This window comes from Saccoglossus kowalevskii, chromosome 4, assembly GCF_978046115.1.
Source record: "Saccoglossus kowalevskii chromosome 4, keSacKowa6.1, whole genome shotgun sequence".
NCBI classification, from domain to species: Eukaryota; Metazoa; Hemichordata; class Enteropneusta; family Harrimaniidae; genus Saccoglossus; species Saccoglossus kowalevskii.
In genome coordinates this window covers 39,186,157-39,203,984 of record NC_140644.1, presented here as the reverse complement: position 1 = coordinate 39,203,984, position 17,828 = coordinate 39,186,157, and the positions used below count along the sequence as shown (strand labels likewise).

At 36.7% G+C, this 17,828-nt stretch overlaps 1 protein-coding gene across 2 annotated transcripts in view; it reads right to left on the bottom strand.

Annotated features, from left to right (window-relative positions):
- Positions 1 to 288: 288 nt before the first annotated feature.
- The window catches only part of LOC100370527 (histamine N-methyltransferase-like), a 34,413-nt gene continuing 16,873 nt past the window's right edge, over positions 289 to 17,828 (bottom strand). For both annotated transcript variants that reach the window (XM_085498102.1, XM_085498101.1), the window contains exons 2-4: positions 6,847 to 7,040; positions 3,516 to 3,851; positions 289 to 2,841 (exon numbers count right to left, since the gene is read on the bottom strand). In XM_085498102.1, the coding sequence (XP_085354228.1) occupies positions 2,504 to 2,841; positions 3,516 to 3,851; positions 6,847 to 7,036 (864 nt within the window). In that variant the 5' untranslated portion in view covers positions 7,037 to 7,040 and the 3' untranslated portion in view covers positions 289 to 2,503. The remainder of the gene's footprint in view (positions 2,842 to 3,515; positions 3,852 to 6,846; positions 7,041 to 17,828) is intronic.

Sequence of the window (17,828 nt, the reverse complement as noted above, 5' to 3'; positions counted from 1 at the left end):
GTCTCGCACTACTTATACTTCTGATAACTGACTCAAACAATCGTGTCAACGCAATCTAATCATTATTCATCTCACTTATTGACATTATCTACTTATTTCTAAATATACTCATCACGCTACCATGTTAAGACATTTCGGAGAAAAGTCGCTATTTATACATTTAAGCAGTGCTGGAGGTTTATACGTGTTGGGTTTAGGGTAATAAGATTAATAATATAATATTGTATTCAAACATATACAAATGTAAGATAGAATCAATACAACAAAATACTTTATGACGAGGTTGAGTACGTAAAAGCTTGAACAGGGTCACTGAATTATTTTATTTGCACCAAATCTAAAGAAACAATTACTAGGTCGTGAGGTCCTACCACTTAGATAAAAATATATCGTTATCGCGAACAAATAGCTATACACAAAATTCCAATATTATTTATCTATTAAATGTGACAGTACACTTGATAACCTTCTGTCAGCTTGATGTTTGTAACTTCGAAGAGGTTACATTGCTAATTGTAGTCGGGGTCGGCTAAGACTGAACGTATCGCAATATATGATTGAGTGAACGAACACACTTCATGTTATACTATACTGCGTATGAAATACATACGAAATATTTGTTCCGTTCATGGGGATTTCTCACTTCCATCCTATTAGCTAAACATACATATGTTAGGATGACTACCCGGACAATACCACACTGTACTGTTGATTCAACTATCCACTCAGATCAGCCATAGCATAAATCACAAAGTTCAGAATTAGTGACCATAATCGAATGAAAACTTACAAGACCAACATTTGAAATTGTTCAGACAACGATGCTAAGATGGGAAATATATGGCTAATGTACGTAAAGAACTTGTAGTTTAATTATTATAAGTTTTATTTTAAAACAAATAGTTTGATCTTTGGATATCTACGGAAGCGTATTAGTGACATATTGCTAGATAACGGCGTAATTATCTTAGGATATATATGCAGCCCTAACACCATTGTTTGCATTTTTAATATTTCAAAAAACTCTACCACAAGTGGAACATGCAAACAATGCTCAAAAAACAATAAAAAGTGCAAAACATAATTTGTAAAAGACTACACAAGTATAATGTGGTTGTGGTTTCACAATATAGTAATTGATGTTCTTATATGAGAGCTATAAAAACTTTATTATAAGTACCTGTGAATGATTATGATTATGTAAATTAATCATACTCACAATATGTGTTTCGTAGCTGTTCAGCGTTAAATAGATCACAGTTTTTTGCTTTGTTCCCCGTGAAACTTTGACACTATTCTTGATGTATTATTTGCATCCACAATTTATCTACAAAAAACGTTTGTGATTGTTGATGTTGTGTTATAGCAATATATGGAACTCGAATACAATTTAAGTATTTAACTATTTTGGCGACATTGTTTGAGAACATAACACAAGACAAACACAAACCGTAGGTCCCATTCTCTATAAATACGCCACAACATAGTTCGAACATTTTAAATGAACACAAATTCCGAAAGCTATTTAAGTTTGAAACCAGTGTGTAGCCAACACTGTCAAACAACAGAAATATTTGCACCATGTGATACATATAATTCAGTTGTAGTAAAAATATGGATCGGAAAAAAAAAAAAACAAAAAAAAAACAACATTTTTTTTGCTGTGAATAACTTAAAGTAGCAACAGGGTAAAACGAGTTAAACTATGCTAAACAGGTTTGGCGTTTAATCGCATCAAACAATTGTTGTTTATTCCACAACCAATTATCAAAATCTGTGAAATTATGTTATTCAATTTGTTTCAGCAAAACGAGGGCAATTGTATATGATATCTTTGCCTATAAACCTGTAAACGTCATTCAAATAGATTGAATATTTATATTTTTGTGTAAGAGTGCTCTACATGGTCACGAGTTATGCACATAGCTGACACACATGTTAACTCATTGAAGTGTAACTAAGCAGTGATTGATTTGTTACAATCTTGAGATATAGAATGGTAATTAACTTTCCAAGTTATATAGTTCCAAGGTAAAATATATTTTTAATTTGTGAATTTCTTATGGTAATTCATAATAGTAGAGTAAATGTGTATTGTGACGAAGTTAGTGTAGTAAGAATAGTAACTTTGTCGTTGATACTCAAATTTTTGTATAAGTACAATGTACAAACGAATAGAATTCTGCAGAACTATATTAGACTTAACACGCAAATATAATGACTTCCGTCATTATTCCAATTTACGTCAACGTATTTGATCCAGTGTTGACATTTTGATTTCTCACAGAAGAAGAAGACTCTGATTTTATTGGAAATATTGCACAACATATAAGCTGTTAACTATCCATTACTTGAATAGAATGTCTGATAAAAAAGACGAACTTCTGAATATTAAAAATCAATTAACTGTTGTCAAGGAGAATAGAATCGTTTTAATTCACCAATGCATATAAATTATTTAGCATTTATTCTGTGGCATATATTATACATATTGGTCACGTTATTACTTAATTACAACTAAGTCGATTTCATCGTCTGTAATTAATGTTTTGCCCTGAACTACCTTAGAATTGTTTTCGATGAAACCAAACACTTTTTTCTTTAGTTTCTCAGGTGCAGTCTTTCGAAAGTCTTTACGCTGTACAAGAAAATCGAGCAACATGTTACCGCCTTCTGAATTTCCATTGAAGACCTCGGAGATATCCACCGTAGTTTTACGAATGTAGCGTTTATATGGGACATTTGTCGATCGAAGGTGAGCAATGATGTTATCAGCAGTTAGCAGATGAGTTGTTCTACCTTCCCATGATGCATAGTTCTTGAAAAGATTACCACATCCACCTATTGGTTTAAGTAATATATGATAATATCAACATTTTATACAGTCGTGACTTTTTCTGTGAGTTTTCAGGGCAATTAATAATTTGGTACAGGAGAATTTAGATTTGACAATAATATATTGCCAGGAAATGTGAAATATATAAGATATTGTACATTGTCATCAATGTGATTGTATGTTTGAAGATGTGCCATTTCAACGAAAACTTACAGCAAGTCTCAAAGTATTGGCAAACTAATTCGGTTTGACAGAACAGACTATCAGAAACAATTTTGCATATTTTTTATTCCTGTAAACCTAATTTAAAATCTGTTCATTAGTTTATGTTTTAGATTTTAAAATCAATCAAAGATGAAAAAATGAAGGGTAATATTCAAATTGTAGGTTACATTATATTGCTTTAGTCAAAACAAAAATGATTGACGATTCAGTGAGCAAGTTTTCTAACTTGCTTCCCCAATACTTCTGAGACTTGCTGTAATGACAGACTGCTCATCGAAATTTACCGATGTGTTGCCCACCTGCCATGGCTGCCATTATAACAATTAGTCCACCAAAAACAGTCGATGTGACGAACAGTGTTCGCCCATTTAGTTTCGTCAACTGGCCTTCGACATCTGTCAATTTAACTGTCTGTCAAATGCCGATTTATTAAAATATACATGATAACACTTACTTTCACTGCTGTTTATAGTAATGAACATGACGCCACGTGAAGCTAAGATGTTGTAAAATTGGTTAATCGTCTCTGCCCAGTCGTCCATATAATATAAACCGTTTACACATACAATTAAATGATATTTCTTGTTATTAATCTCCTGTTTTCCTCTAACACCATCCCATGTGAGCGGAAACCATCCAAACGTCAGTTTAGGATACTTTGCTTTCATCTCATCTGACTTCACTTTAAATTGGTTTATCTGGTCAATGGCGGGTTCGATGACGTCAACATGGAGGGTTACTCTCGGACGATGTTTGAAAATCATTTCAATTACCTGTCTTTCTAATGACCCTGTAAAATAATATGTGATTCAGTGAAGTGGCGGTTACGTGCATTGTCTTAAAAACATAAACATAAGCGTCAATTGTAATCACTTATTTTTAAATTTGATATTTTCGCATATATGTAAAATTCACTAATTTAAATTAAACCGCTGTAAACATGTAAAATAACAATTGAACTCATTGTTGCACTAGCAAGTTCGTGAACTTAAAACACAGTTTTCACAGTATTTTGATACAGTAAATTTCCTGATGGCATAACAAGTTTGTTATGTAAATTTATAAACAAAAGTATAAAACCAAAATGGATATTTACATTGGTTTTAAATTTGCGAGTTTTCTTCAATCATTGGCCAAATTATTGCCATTCATTTGCTAAGTAAATATTTATACAACTTATACCTCTCCATGGGGGGGGGGGGGGGGGTTTGCTTGCTTGACATTACTGTATTTCCAAACAAAATAAAAACGTTTTTGAAGAAATCAACCACATCAACGCTATTCTGTTGTTACAGTAGTAACAATAATTATATAATAATTCTGCTGCCCTAAACCTAGCCCCCCCCCTCCCCCACCATTCAATAAATGCCGCTCCTCAGTTTCATTGATTTCCGTTTTAAAATGTGGCAACGATTACAATGACATACTTGGATTCACTTACTGACACACACTGAATCATTTACATCAAACACGTTACACGTGTTAGAAACATACACATTGTTTCTGTTTATAAAAAAGGACAGTGACAACATGCACATCCACAGGGAGCAATCTATCAGTGTCAATACATGGATGTATATGGGGCGGAATGTCTAGGTATAGAACTTTGCCCTTGCTCAAAATAATATGAGGTTATTACGAGTATACACCAAGACATTAACTTTATTAATATACGTCTTTCCCTTCCAAATACATCACGGGAATACCGAAATCCAAAAAAGTTTAGAACAGAATCAGCAAACTTGTTTGTGTGGAGTTCGGTCAAACTCTATGCGCGTAATCATTCCATATTTGGAATTCTCATTTTCTCATATAGTAGGATGAAAATACGCCGTAAAATACCGCAAAATTATGGCACGCTGTAACTTATGGCGTTACGGTGACTGAAATATAATAATAGTCTTAATATTGTCATATTTTAAAAATAGTTGTCAAAACAAAAACTTGTCCGAAAATGGGTTAAGAATGTATATTTAATCACAGTCCCTCTATCCCCGGTCTGGAAACGACTAGCGTTCTTTTGTCTCGAAGCGCAGTGCGGGTAAACAAACCGTTCACACCCGGGCCGAGGGAGTCAGGAAGTCAGACAGATTACAATACCGTCAAAATATTCATTAAAATCAGAAAATTTACCGTCATGCAAAGCAATACCTCATTGTATGACTATGACTTTGACTTCAAATTCGGGCAACCACAACGTAAACAAACATGTAAACAAAATTATCACTATGAAATTTGATTTTGTTGAACCCTGATATGCATCACAACCAGCCTACCAACTCATAAACATCCAGTTCCTGCAATGCAAAAATTAATAGAGGGAATTATGTTCATTTTCTCGTTTTAATAGGGGAAAAACTTTGCGTGCCAACATGCTGACATCGCTAAACAAATCTTGTCAAAATGGCGTTGTTCATGTTAACGTAGTTGATCGAAAAACCTGTGATATTTCTGATTCTTGGGGGTTCATAACAGTTCAAGTCAACTATACAACAACTATTGACTTTATTCTATGCAAAAGTATATAACAATGCTTCAATGTTTGTATATAAATGATTTTTTAGCACAGAATTGAGTACATTGCATTTCAAAACGTCGCCATTTGCATTCACAATCTAAAAAGCATCCATAAAAGTCACTCAATTTAACATTAATAAAATGCGGTGTGACAAATAACAAATCAGCCCACCAATTTTTAATGATATGTTTCGATCATAAAATGTCAAAATCGAAGACAAATATTGTTTTCGCGCCGAGAAGTATGGTAAATAAAATAGAGTTCATTTCAATAACCCCAAAATCAAAAACGACAAATATCTGGGTAAAGGTATGACAATTTGTTGCGAAAATGTGTTGCTGCTGATAAAATAGATGAATTAAAGAACTACTCGCCGGCTAAAATATGACCTTATACATATATCCTGATTAAAAAATTATGTGAAAAAGCACGAATTGTGGAATAAACAACTAAGTTGTAAAAAAAGTACATAACACTGACGATGTCAAAAATAGTGGCCGGCTGCATACTTATAATCACGTGACAATGCTTTGCCCATACCCGCAATGCGCCTTTGCCAGGGAAGGAGGCCAATTCACACCTAATACAATGACCGTTTCCAGACCGGGGATAGAGGGACTGTGATTTAATAAAGTAAATGTACAATGTATGTGAGGCAGCTGTTTTTTTTTAATTTGCTTTCTCTTAGATTGAAACATTCATATATGCATTTTTGCCTTATGTATAGTACTTTAATAAAGCTTGTATCTACCCATTTCAATTTGTAAAACATGTGCACTTGATTTACTATTTACATTTACTGTCAGCAGATAATTTTCAAATCCAATTTCAGTTTTCAGGGGAGAAAACACAACTTGCACACACTCCTCCAGCTGCCGAAAATCACACCTCAAAACACCACTGTAGGGAAAGGTTCAGGTCGTGGAGTAGGGCATACTAAGGCGAGGTGTGTATAGTTAGAACACAAAGTAGCAACTGATTTAATCGTTAAAACTAAGCATCTAAATACTGTTACATGTCAATATTTGTGTAAAAAAAATTGTAGGGTAGCAGGATGTTGCATAATACTTAAGCCGTAAAGTCTACATATGGCTAGGCAATGTTCTTCCATGGAGGTAATACTATCTATGCTGTCAAAGATATAACACATTTCCCGACAACCACACCCAAACCAGGCACGAATGGCGGTAAGATACCGGGCCACTTGAAAATGTCAGCCGATCACATACAAATCACATATTTTACCAAATTGTACGAGCTTGCCTACCTTCGCCTGTTGCAACTGCCAACATGTATATACTGTCTGACATTTCAACATTTGGTATCAAATCCACTATTGTATCCCACTCTTTAATCCACTGATTTGGTGAATCTTCTGTGGACTTGCTAGTGAAATAATTATACATCTTGAAGTAATAGTCATTGTCTTCATACACGTCCTGTGTGTTCTCTGCCATTTTACTGTAAACAAATATTCAAGCAATTAGTAACTGGAGGTACTGCATAATATAAGCTTGACATCAATCGTCCAGATTTGCTACTCATTTAAAGTGCCTCTCTTTTCTTACATATAAGCAAACATAGCTGAATGTTGGCGATGGTAATCTGTGGTGAAAACTACTTGTACGTACGAATAGCAATGAACTCTACCAGTTGATCAGAAACAACCAACACCTTTCATGTATGTATAAAGTATGTAATGTTTTTACATTTGCCACCTTCACACGACAACATTCTATCAGAGTCGAACTACTGCTTCTCCAATACGTTTACACGGTCGGGCCGAACATTCTTTTATACGAATATGTAAATCATGTATTGAACTAGAAAAAACAATTGTAGCGATGGTTTAAGAGGGTAATACATTTTGAGTGAATCTTAGATAGTGTTTTTTATATTTTTTGTGATTTTTCACGCAAAAGAAAGCATCGGTATTTTGGGTTAGTCTAGAGACTCTTTCGAATAGTGTCGACTCCCAGCTGCTCCTTGATGGTGATTTTTGGCATAGGTATTCTCTGATAGCTGCTAATGAAATCTGGCAAAGATAGTTTGTCTACCACTTTGACATTAGAAAATATGACACAACTCTCCTATATGTGAACATTGACACAGGGTATTATATTTCAAAACAACGTTGACGTGTTATGAGGCCATAATCTAGGTCACGCAACAGTAGACAGACTGGAAAATTAAATTTAAATCTTTTGTAGTATCTCTAAGTACCGCGAACATCATTTCTGTGTCCTCATTTTGGTTTCTCCGAAAATAACACCTCTCTATTTGCACATGTGATTACATTGTTTTATTTTTTTGGAATATTTATTTCATCTTATTTGAAACATAAGCTCTCTAAAAATTTATAACTTGATGGGATTCAAAGAATATGTTACTTCAGAAATGTGCTATGCAATTGCAATAACCTCTATACATCCTTAATAATGATTATCGGGACAATTACTTGAAGGGGCAATGCTAACTTCTTTGGACAGAGAAAGAGAGACAAGGAAAATATTGGTGTTTTACCCAAAAATAACGATGCCAAAGCCACGTCGGCATAGTAAAATTTTCAAAATTAATCACAATCAGTGGCTGGACACGAGCTATAGTCTAACATGTATAAATAATTTATTGAGATTCAGTCAAATTTAGTTGAAAATCATGGTTCACAGCAGACTTTCGGCAATGAAATTAAACAACCCAGTCTGGTTTATCTTATTTTCCCAACATGCAAAGAAAACTGATCCACCATGCACACCATTGGCTGAAAGCGAAATAAACAATTGAAAAGCGGAAGCGAGCGTGAAGTTGGGCGAAATGAGTAATGTATACTCTCCTTGAGAAACATGTACGCTCAAACTCAGACAACTAATAAGTTGTCTGAGGTTCATAGAAGAAAGGAAGAACGCAGCGAATGATTATTGCCCAACGTCGCTGGCGAACGGCTCGTATTTTAGGAATCATGGGTGCTACTGTTTGTTAATCTACAATTGTCTGCACAGTTCTGCCCGATGGTTGGGCCCAATGCGTCTACACGATCGGAGCCATGTCGGGGCCCAATCCTATCAGAGCTTATCCCCGATGGTTTATTCGAGCTCCGATAAAATGCTGTCGTCTAAATGCAGTAATTGTCTACGATTTAATTTGAAGATATTCTTAATGTTTTGGGTATGTTATTAACCCCCCCCCCCACTTCTTTACGCAAAAAGTGCCCTCCCACTACAAAACCCAAACAAACTTGAATGCCCTCTATATTTATTGTCGCCATCCCCTTTGTCGAACCATTTATGAACATTGCCTTCCCAGTAGAAAAGCAGTTTACAGGCAGTTCTTTTTTTGCCATTTTGCTAAAAAATAAATTTTTGTCGAAAATTCTTATTTTAATGTTTTACAGCAAGAAAATGCTAGTAACAAATCAAAGAAAGCTTAGAAAGAACTCCTGTGTGCTGAGAGTATTGAAGACACAGTAAAAATTAATTCAAAATTACTTGTACTTGAGATATTGATGGAATAGCTGAAAACTAATTATGTAAATCAGGTAACTGATATGAACAGATTTAAGTGTAAAACTAATAAGGTCTGCACAATGTACCAAGTTTCATTGAAATGTGATTAGAACCCAAAAAATATTAATTATTATGCTAATTAGAGAGTTAATATGAACAGATTTTAACCCAAAATTAATCAGGCTGTCTATTGTCCTAGAGCATTTATGTACCAAGTTTTATTCAAATGTGATGATCAATACTTGAGATATCAGTATTAATTAATTATGTTAATTAAGTGATTAAGAAGCATACATATTTACCAAAAACTAATATGGTGTATAGTCCTAGGTTCATGAAATGTGATGGGTACTCTTTAAAAGTTTCATTGAAATCCAATGAGTGGTTTGTAGACATCAGTGCAACAGCCATAGAACAGCAAAAAATTAACTAATTATGCAAATTAGGTAATTAATAGGCACAATTATTTATTCCAAAATTAATCAGGTCTCTGCATAGTCCTAGAAAATGTCGCAAGTCTCATTGAAATGTGATGATTAGTACTTGAGATATCAGATGAAAAGCTGAAAATTAACTAATTATGCTAATAAGGTGATTAATATGCACAAATATTTACCCAAAAACTAATTAGGTCTCTGCACAGTCCTCAAGTAACTATGTATCAAGTTTCATTGATATGTGATCATTACTACTCGAAATATCAAAAGCTGAAAATTAATTAATTATGCAAATTAGGTAATTAATATGTACTGATATTACCCTAAACACTACCAGGTCTGTGCAGTGTCATATGACATCTATGTACCAAGTTTTATTGAAATGTTATGATTAGTACTTGAGATATCAGTGGAAAAAGCGAAAATTGATTAATCATTATGTAAATTAGGTAATTAATAATATAAATTTTTACCCAAAACTAATCAAATCTGCGCATTAGTTCAGAGCATCCATGTGCCAAGTTTCATTGAAATCCAATGAGTGGTTCTTCAAATATCAGTGGAACAGTCATGGAACAGCTTGAAATCAGTTAATTATCATTCAAATTAGATAATTAATATTCATAGATTTTTACCCAAAACTAATCAAATCTGCGCACTAGTTCAGAGCATCTATGTGTAAAGTTTCATCAAAATCCAATGAGTGGTTCTTCAGATATCAGTGGAACAGTCTTGGAAGAGCTAAAAATCAGCTAATTATCATGCAAATTAGGTAATTAATATTCATAGATTTTTACCAAAACCTAATCAACTCTGCGCATTATCCCAGAGCATCTATGTACCAAGTTTCACCAAAATTTGATTAGTGGTTCTTGAGATAACGGTGGAACAAAAAAAGTGACATACATACATACATACATACATACATACAGACATACAGACATACAGACATACAGACAGGGTAACTGCAAAGACTCCCTTTTGTGCTTCGCACACGGGAGTCAAAAACCTTGTCGAACAAATGAAACTGGAAATATGCAATTACAATAATTGATCCTCTTAGCACAATACTCACTAAAAATGCAATATTATGTATAAAATTTATGATAATTTCTTTGTGAAAGTACATACAAATTATTTCTCATATTATATTTTGTCTACCTACTATTCCGTGTGAAAGAATGTCAAAGTAAATCACAAAATAGAAGAACGTACGGTTTATACTACCCTCGCTGGTTTGCTACAGAAAAAATGTAAATATAGTCTTCCCCTGTATGACTAATTTACGACCATGCAAATCAATCCCAGTTTTCAAAATTCATGACACAGCATGCAGCATGGTGGCAACCGGTTGCCATGCCAATGAACAACAACTCATATCCGCTAGTACGATAACTCCGACTCACCACTGTAACAGATGCGACATAACGCACTGCCCCTGAAGAATTATACAATATTTTGTGTCACAAAATTGTGATGAATTTGTTTTTGCGTATCTGTTAATCGACTTAATTAGTTGATTACGAGTGAATGGCTGTGTTATGTCTGTCATCGTTTAGGCGAGGTTCTGGACAGAACTCGACTCAGTGATTTGGAACTAATTACGAGATAACCGTCGCTATTCGGACTACTATTTCTGACAGTTAGTATTCGCAGTTATTAATGTAGTGAACGATTAATCAAAAGATATGACGTATTCAGTACTTAGTTTGATTGGCTGTATGATTGAAGGTTACGCCTTAGAGTCTTTATACTGCTTTGTAATTGGTTAGAGTTTTGAAAATGAATAAAGTTGTTTTAGTTGGTCTTGGCGAGTACACAACGACAGACGCAGTCTTGGAGAGGCTAGACGAGTCTTGAGGCAGTCCAGTCTTGGAGCGAGTCTTGAGACGCAGTCTTGGGCGAGTCCTGGGTCAGCCTTGCGATAGTCTTGGGGACTTTTCGCCAGGGCGCTGTGTCTTATAGAGTGCTCGACTGACCGACTAAGACGAGAGTTGAAACGTATTTCATTGTGTGTGTCTTATTTGACTGTAAAAGCTTAAGTGACTTTCCCGATCCCGTACCTCAAGGGGACGCGATAGAGAAACGAGACGAGATTTCCCCCTGACACGTGTGGAGAACCTCTCAGAGAAGATTTTCCCCCTGATAAAATATCAAATTCAAATACACAAAGAAGAACATAGGATCGACAAACTAAATCCCATTTCGGGAAGAACAATTTCCGTAGAGGGAAAGGGGCATTATTTTCTACAAGGACGCTATTGTATTTTCATTGTGTTCGGTCAGGTAATACAGATAATGTAGAAAACATGGCGCTCGATGTTTAGTCACTGATGAAAAAACGTATGAACAGATAAACCCTGGTTATTTCAGCTCGCAGTCAATGAATTAGTCTCGACCGCGAGTTACGCGTCTAGCCCCCAGTTGAACATGTGAACAATAACTCGAAAGAACAATACCAAGGAATGCCAAAACATCCAATGTGTGTGAGTTGATACGGCGAAAGCATTTTGACACCTTCTCCGCCACGCGCCATGTAAATATTCGAAAACTTCGATACAGGTAGTTGGATCGGCAACTGAATTTAGTTTTACTCGTTATTTACAACAACAAGGTCCTCTCAGGCAAAATATTTTTTTTTTCACACTACTTCAAAATCTTCCCGGTTTTACGAGAATTCTAAATAATCGTGCACAAAAAGTCATGATTCTTATGGATTTACGTCACTGTGCTGTAGGTAGGACTAAGGTAAATATGGCTAGAGTAATTTTTTGTATAAGATGTAAACAGACAAGATTTTGAAAGCTATACATTTTATTATGTTTCTAGAGATCGACCCATGACTGAACGGAGTACGTCAGACCGGACGCTCCTAAACGAAGTCATAGAATCAGGGGCTAGTTTATCAGTTTCTAATGCCCTCTGGTCCTATTGCACCCCAATCAACGTGTAATAAATGACAAAACTATACATCTCGTTAAAAGTGCATTGGCATTTTTAAAGCTTTCAATTCCTGGGGCATGATCATAAAATTTCAAAATATATATTGTAGACTTGCTACTGTCAAGTAATCTGGGGGTCCACTATAAACTAGTGTGTACACCCATGCCACAGTCAGACATTTTTCATAAGATAATTTTATATTGATGAAGTATTTATTCAGGAGACATGATAATGTAAGTGGAACTAATACATTCAAATGTTGGCATCTACTGCGCATATAGAACATGGTTTCCTCTACAGAGACACACTTTATGTATGAAACAATGAATGATATTATAGCAAGTAAACAGCAGGGCAAGTTATTAGTTATTAATTAATTAATTATTATTATTAATTGATCCATAAAACGGCCAAAACACTTGTTTTGTATTCAATCTCAAAACATCAGTAGTTGTTTAGCGACATGGTAGTTGCATCGAGTCAGCTGGAGTAAAAAGCAAATAAAATTACGTGCATCAACCTTCAGTAACAATTACTCCTTTGATCCAATTTGAAGAATACACGCCCATAACATACGCCATATCATTAATCACATCTTGATCACAAGTCTTACATTTTTCATGAATAGCTAATCACGTTTCAGACCAGACACTACGAGATGAGAACAATTTTAGCAGTTGTCAAACGAAAATACTGATCATATTTGGAACTCTCTAGATGACGATAGCGGCAGGGACATTTCAAAGACAAATTACGTGAAAAGTAACATAACTGTCGACATTGTGCATGGGGTAGGCTATCATTGTAGTGTAATAGACGCGGCCGATTGATAATATTATGAGGTCAACTTGCATATTAAGTATTATAATAATGACAGCGAAAGACACTTGAAGCGACTTCTGAAGACTGAATGCTATTGCAAACTTCGTATACGAGGCCGGGTGGGGGCATTACATAGAACTTGCCTAATGGGGACATGCCCTTGAAATGGGTATCGTTTTGGGGATTTTAGGTATAAGTATCGGTCTTATTTATGGTCAAGATAGGTATAAATATCGGTAATATTTTTTCCGATTTGGTATAAATAACCTGAACATTTTGTTAATAATATGCTCTTATGTAAGTGGCAGAGGTACAAAATACATATTTTAATAAATAAATATACAATGCAACTGTTGGCTTACATGTGCTTCTATTGGAGATGCTCCTCTAATAGAGCAAATACGGTAACTATTTTATTTGGAATAAACAGTGATGACAGAGATGGTACTTTGGTATAAATATGGATATAGATGCTGCCACTATCCAGGTATAATAATGGTTACACTTTTGATAACTCAGGGGCACCTCACTACCCAGCTATGTATCAACTGCCCCCCGGGATATGAGGCTCCGGTTTGAATTATAAACTGACGTTAGCTTAGCTTCACGTTCATGTCCTACCATGGCAACACCCGAAAAAAACTATTGTTTTGTTAGCGGAGCGTTTTCCCAAAACGCCAAACCCAAAATACCCCCCCCCCACACACTCTCAAAACAAACACCCACCCCACACTCTCAAAACCCAAACACACACTCCCACAAAACGCCCCACCCCACACACCCAAAACACATCCCACCCAACACTCTCAAAACACACACCCCGCCCACTCACAAAACACACCCTTATTACACCCAACACTCCCAAAAACAAACTCCACACACTCTAATCACACACCCAAACACACCCCACCATGCACACGTAAAACAGACACCCCACCCCAAATACTCTATACACACTACCCACCAACGGTCTCAAAACACACCCACCCAAACCACACACCCCACCCCACAGTCCCAAAACACACATGTAAAACACACCCCATCCCAAATATCCTAAACACACACCCACGACACATCCTAATCACACATCCCACCCCACACATCCAAAAGACTCACCCCATCCCACCCAAAACCCAAAGGTACTATTGCACGGGGTGCCGTAATAAGAGGATGCGATAAGAACTAGGTACTATTGTACGGGGTGTGGTAATAAGGGGTGCAATAAAAACTAGGTAACATTGTACGGGGTGCAGTAATAAGGGGTTGCAATAAGAACTAGGTACCATTGTATGAGGTGCAGTAATAATGGGATGCAATAAGAACTAGGTACCATTGCATGAGGTGCAGTAATAAGGGGATGCAATACGAACTAGGTACCATTGTATGGAGTGCAGTAATAAGGGATGCAATAAGAACTAGATACTATTGCACGAGGTGCAGTAATAAGGGGATGCAATAAGAACTAGGAACCATTGTATGGAGTGCAGTAATAAGGGGATGCAATACGAACTAGGTACCATTGTATGGGGTGCAGTAATAAGGGGATGCAATAAGAACTCGGTACCATTGTATGGAGTGCAGTAATAAGGGATGCAATAAGAACTAGGTACCATTGTACGGGGTGCAGTAATAAGGGGATGCAATAAGAACTAGGTACCATTGTACGGGGTGCAGTAATAAGGGGATGCAATACGAACTAGGTACCATTGTATGGAGTGCAGTAATAAGGGATGCAATAAGAACTAGAAACTATTGCACGAGGTGCAGTAATAAGGGGATGCAATAAGAACTAGGTACCATTGTACGAGGTGCAGTAATAAGAGGATGCAATACGAACTAGGTACCATTGTATGGAGTGCAGTAATAAGGGGATGCAATAAGAACTCGGTACCATTGTGTGGAGTGCAGTAATAAGGGATGCAATAAGAACTAGATACTATTGCACGAGGTGCAGTAATAAGGGGATGCAATAAGAACTAGGTACCATTGTACGGGGTGCAGTAATAAGGGGATGCAATACGAACTAGGTACCATTGTATGGAGTGCAGTAATAAGGGATGCAATAAGAACTAGATACTATTGCACGAGGTGCAGTAATAAGAGGATGCAATAAGAACTAGGTACCATTATACGAGGTGCAGTAATAAGGGGATGCAATACAAACTAGGTACCATTGTATGGAGTGCAGTAATAAGGGATGCAATAAGAACTAGATACTATTGCACGAGGTGCAGTAAAAAGGGGATGCAATAAGAACTAGGTACCATTGTACGGGGTGCAGTAATAAGGGGATGCAATAAGAACTAGGTACCATTGTACGAGGTGCAGTAATAAGAGGATGCAATACGAACTAGGTACCATTGTATGGAGTGCAGTAATAAGGGGATGCAATAAGAACTCGGTACCATTGTATGGAGTGCAGTAATAAGGGATGCAATAAGAACTAGATACTATTGCACGAGGTGCAGTAATAAGGGGATGCAATAAGAACTAGGTACCATTGTACGGGGTGCAGTAATAAGGGGATGCAATAAGAACTCGGTACCATTGTATGGAGTGCAGTAATAAGGGATGCAATAAGAACTAGGTACCATTGCACGAGGTGCAGTAATAAGGGATGCAATAAGAACTAGGTACTCTTGCATGAGGTGCATTAATGAGGGGATGCAATAAGAACTAGGTACCATTGTATGGAGTGCAGTAATAAGGGATGCAATAAGAACTAGATACTATTGCACGAGGTGCAGTAATAAGGGGATGCAATAAGAACTAGGTACCATTGTACGGGGTGCAGTAATAAGGGGATGCAATAAGAACTCGGTACCATTGTATGGAGTGCAGTAATAAGGGATGCAATAAGAACTAGGTACCATTGCACGAGGTGCAGTAATAAGGGGATGCAATAAGAACTAGGTACCATTGTACGGGGTGCAGTAATAAGGGGATGCAATAAGAACTCGGTACCATTGTATGGAGTGCAGTAATAAGGGATGCAATACGAACTAGGTACCATTGCACGAGGTGCAGTAATAAGGGGATGCAATAAGAACTAGATACTATTGCACGAGGTGCAGTAATAAGGGGATGCAATAAGAACTAGGTACCATTGTACGAGGTGCAGTAATAAGGGATGCAATAAGAACTAGGTACCATTGTACGGGGTGCAGTAATAAGGGGATGCAATAAGAACTCGGTACCATTGTATGGAGTGCAGTAATAAGGGATGCAATAAGAACTAGATACTATTGCACGAGGTGCAGTAATAAGGGGATGCAATAAGAACTAGGTACCATTGCACGAGGTGCAGTAATAAGGGGATGCAATAAGAACTAGATACTATTGCACGAGGTGCAGTAATAAGGGGATGCAATAAGAACTAGGTACCATTGTACGAGGTGCAGTAATAAGGGATGCAATAAGAACTAGGTACCATTGTACGGGGTGCAGTAATAAGGGGATGCAATAAGAACTCGGTACCATTGTATGGAGTGCAGTAATAAGGGATGCAATAAGAACTAGATACTATTGCACGAGGTGCAGTATTAAGGGGATGCAATAAGAACTAGGTACCATTGTACGGGGTGCAGTAATAAGGGGATGCAATACGAACTAGGTACCATTGTATGGAGTGCAGTAATAAGGGATGCAATAAGAACTAGATACTATTGCACGAGGTGCAGTAATAAGGGGATGCAATAAGAACTAGGTACCATTGTACGAGGTGCAGTAATAAGCGATGCAATAAGAACTAGGTACTATTGCACGGTGTGCATTAATCAGGGGATGCGATAAGAACTAGGTACCATTGTACGGGGTGCAGTAAAAATGGGATGCAATAAGAACTAGGTACCATTGTACGGGGTGCAGTATAAGGGGTTGCAATAAGAACTAGGTACCATTGTACGAGGTGCAGTAATAAGGGGATGCAATAAGAACTAGGTACCATTGTACGGGGTACAGTAATAAGGGGATGCAATTAGAAATAGGTACTATTAATGGGGTGCAGTAATAAGAGGATGCAATAAGAACTAGGTACCATTGTATGGGGTGCAGTAATAAGAGGATGCAATAAGAACTAGGTACCATTGTATGGGGTGCAGTAATAAGCGATGCAATAAGAACTAGGTACCATTGTATGGGGTGCAGTAATAAGCGATGCAATAAGAACTAGATACTATTGCACGCGGTGCATTAAACAGGGGATGCAATAAGAACTAGGTACTATTGCACGAGGTGCAGTAATAAGGGGATACAATAAGAACTAGGTACCATTGTACGAGGTGCAGTAATAAGGGGATGCAATCAGAACTAGGTACTATTGCACGAGGTGCAGTAATAAGGGGATGCAATAAGAACTAGGTACTATTGCACGAGGTGCAGTAATAAGGGGATGCAATCAGAACTAGGTACTATTGCACGAGGTGCAGTAATAAGGGGATGCAATAAGAACTAGGTACTATTGCACGAGGTGCAGTAATAAGGGGATGCAATACGAACTAGGTACCATTGTACGAGGTGCAGTAATAAGGGATGCGATAAGAACT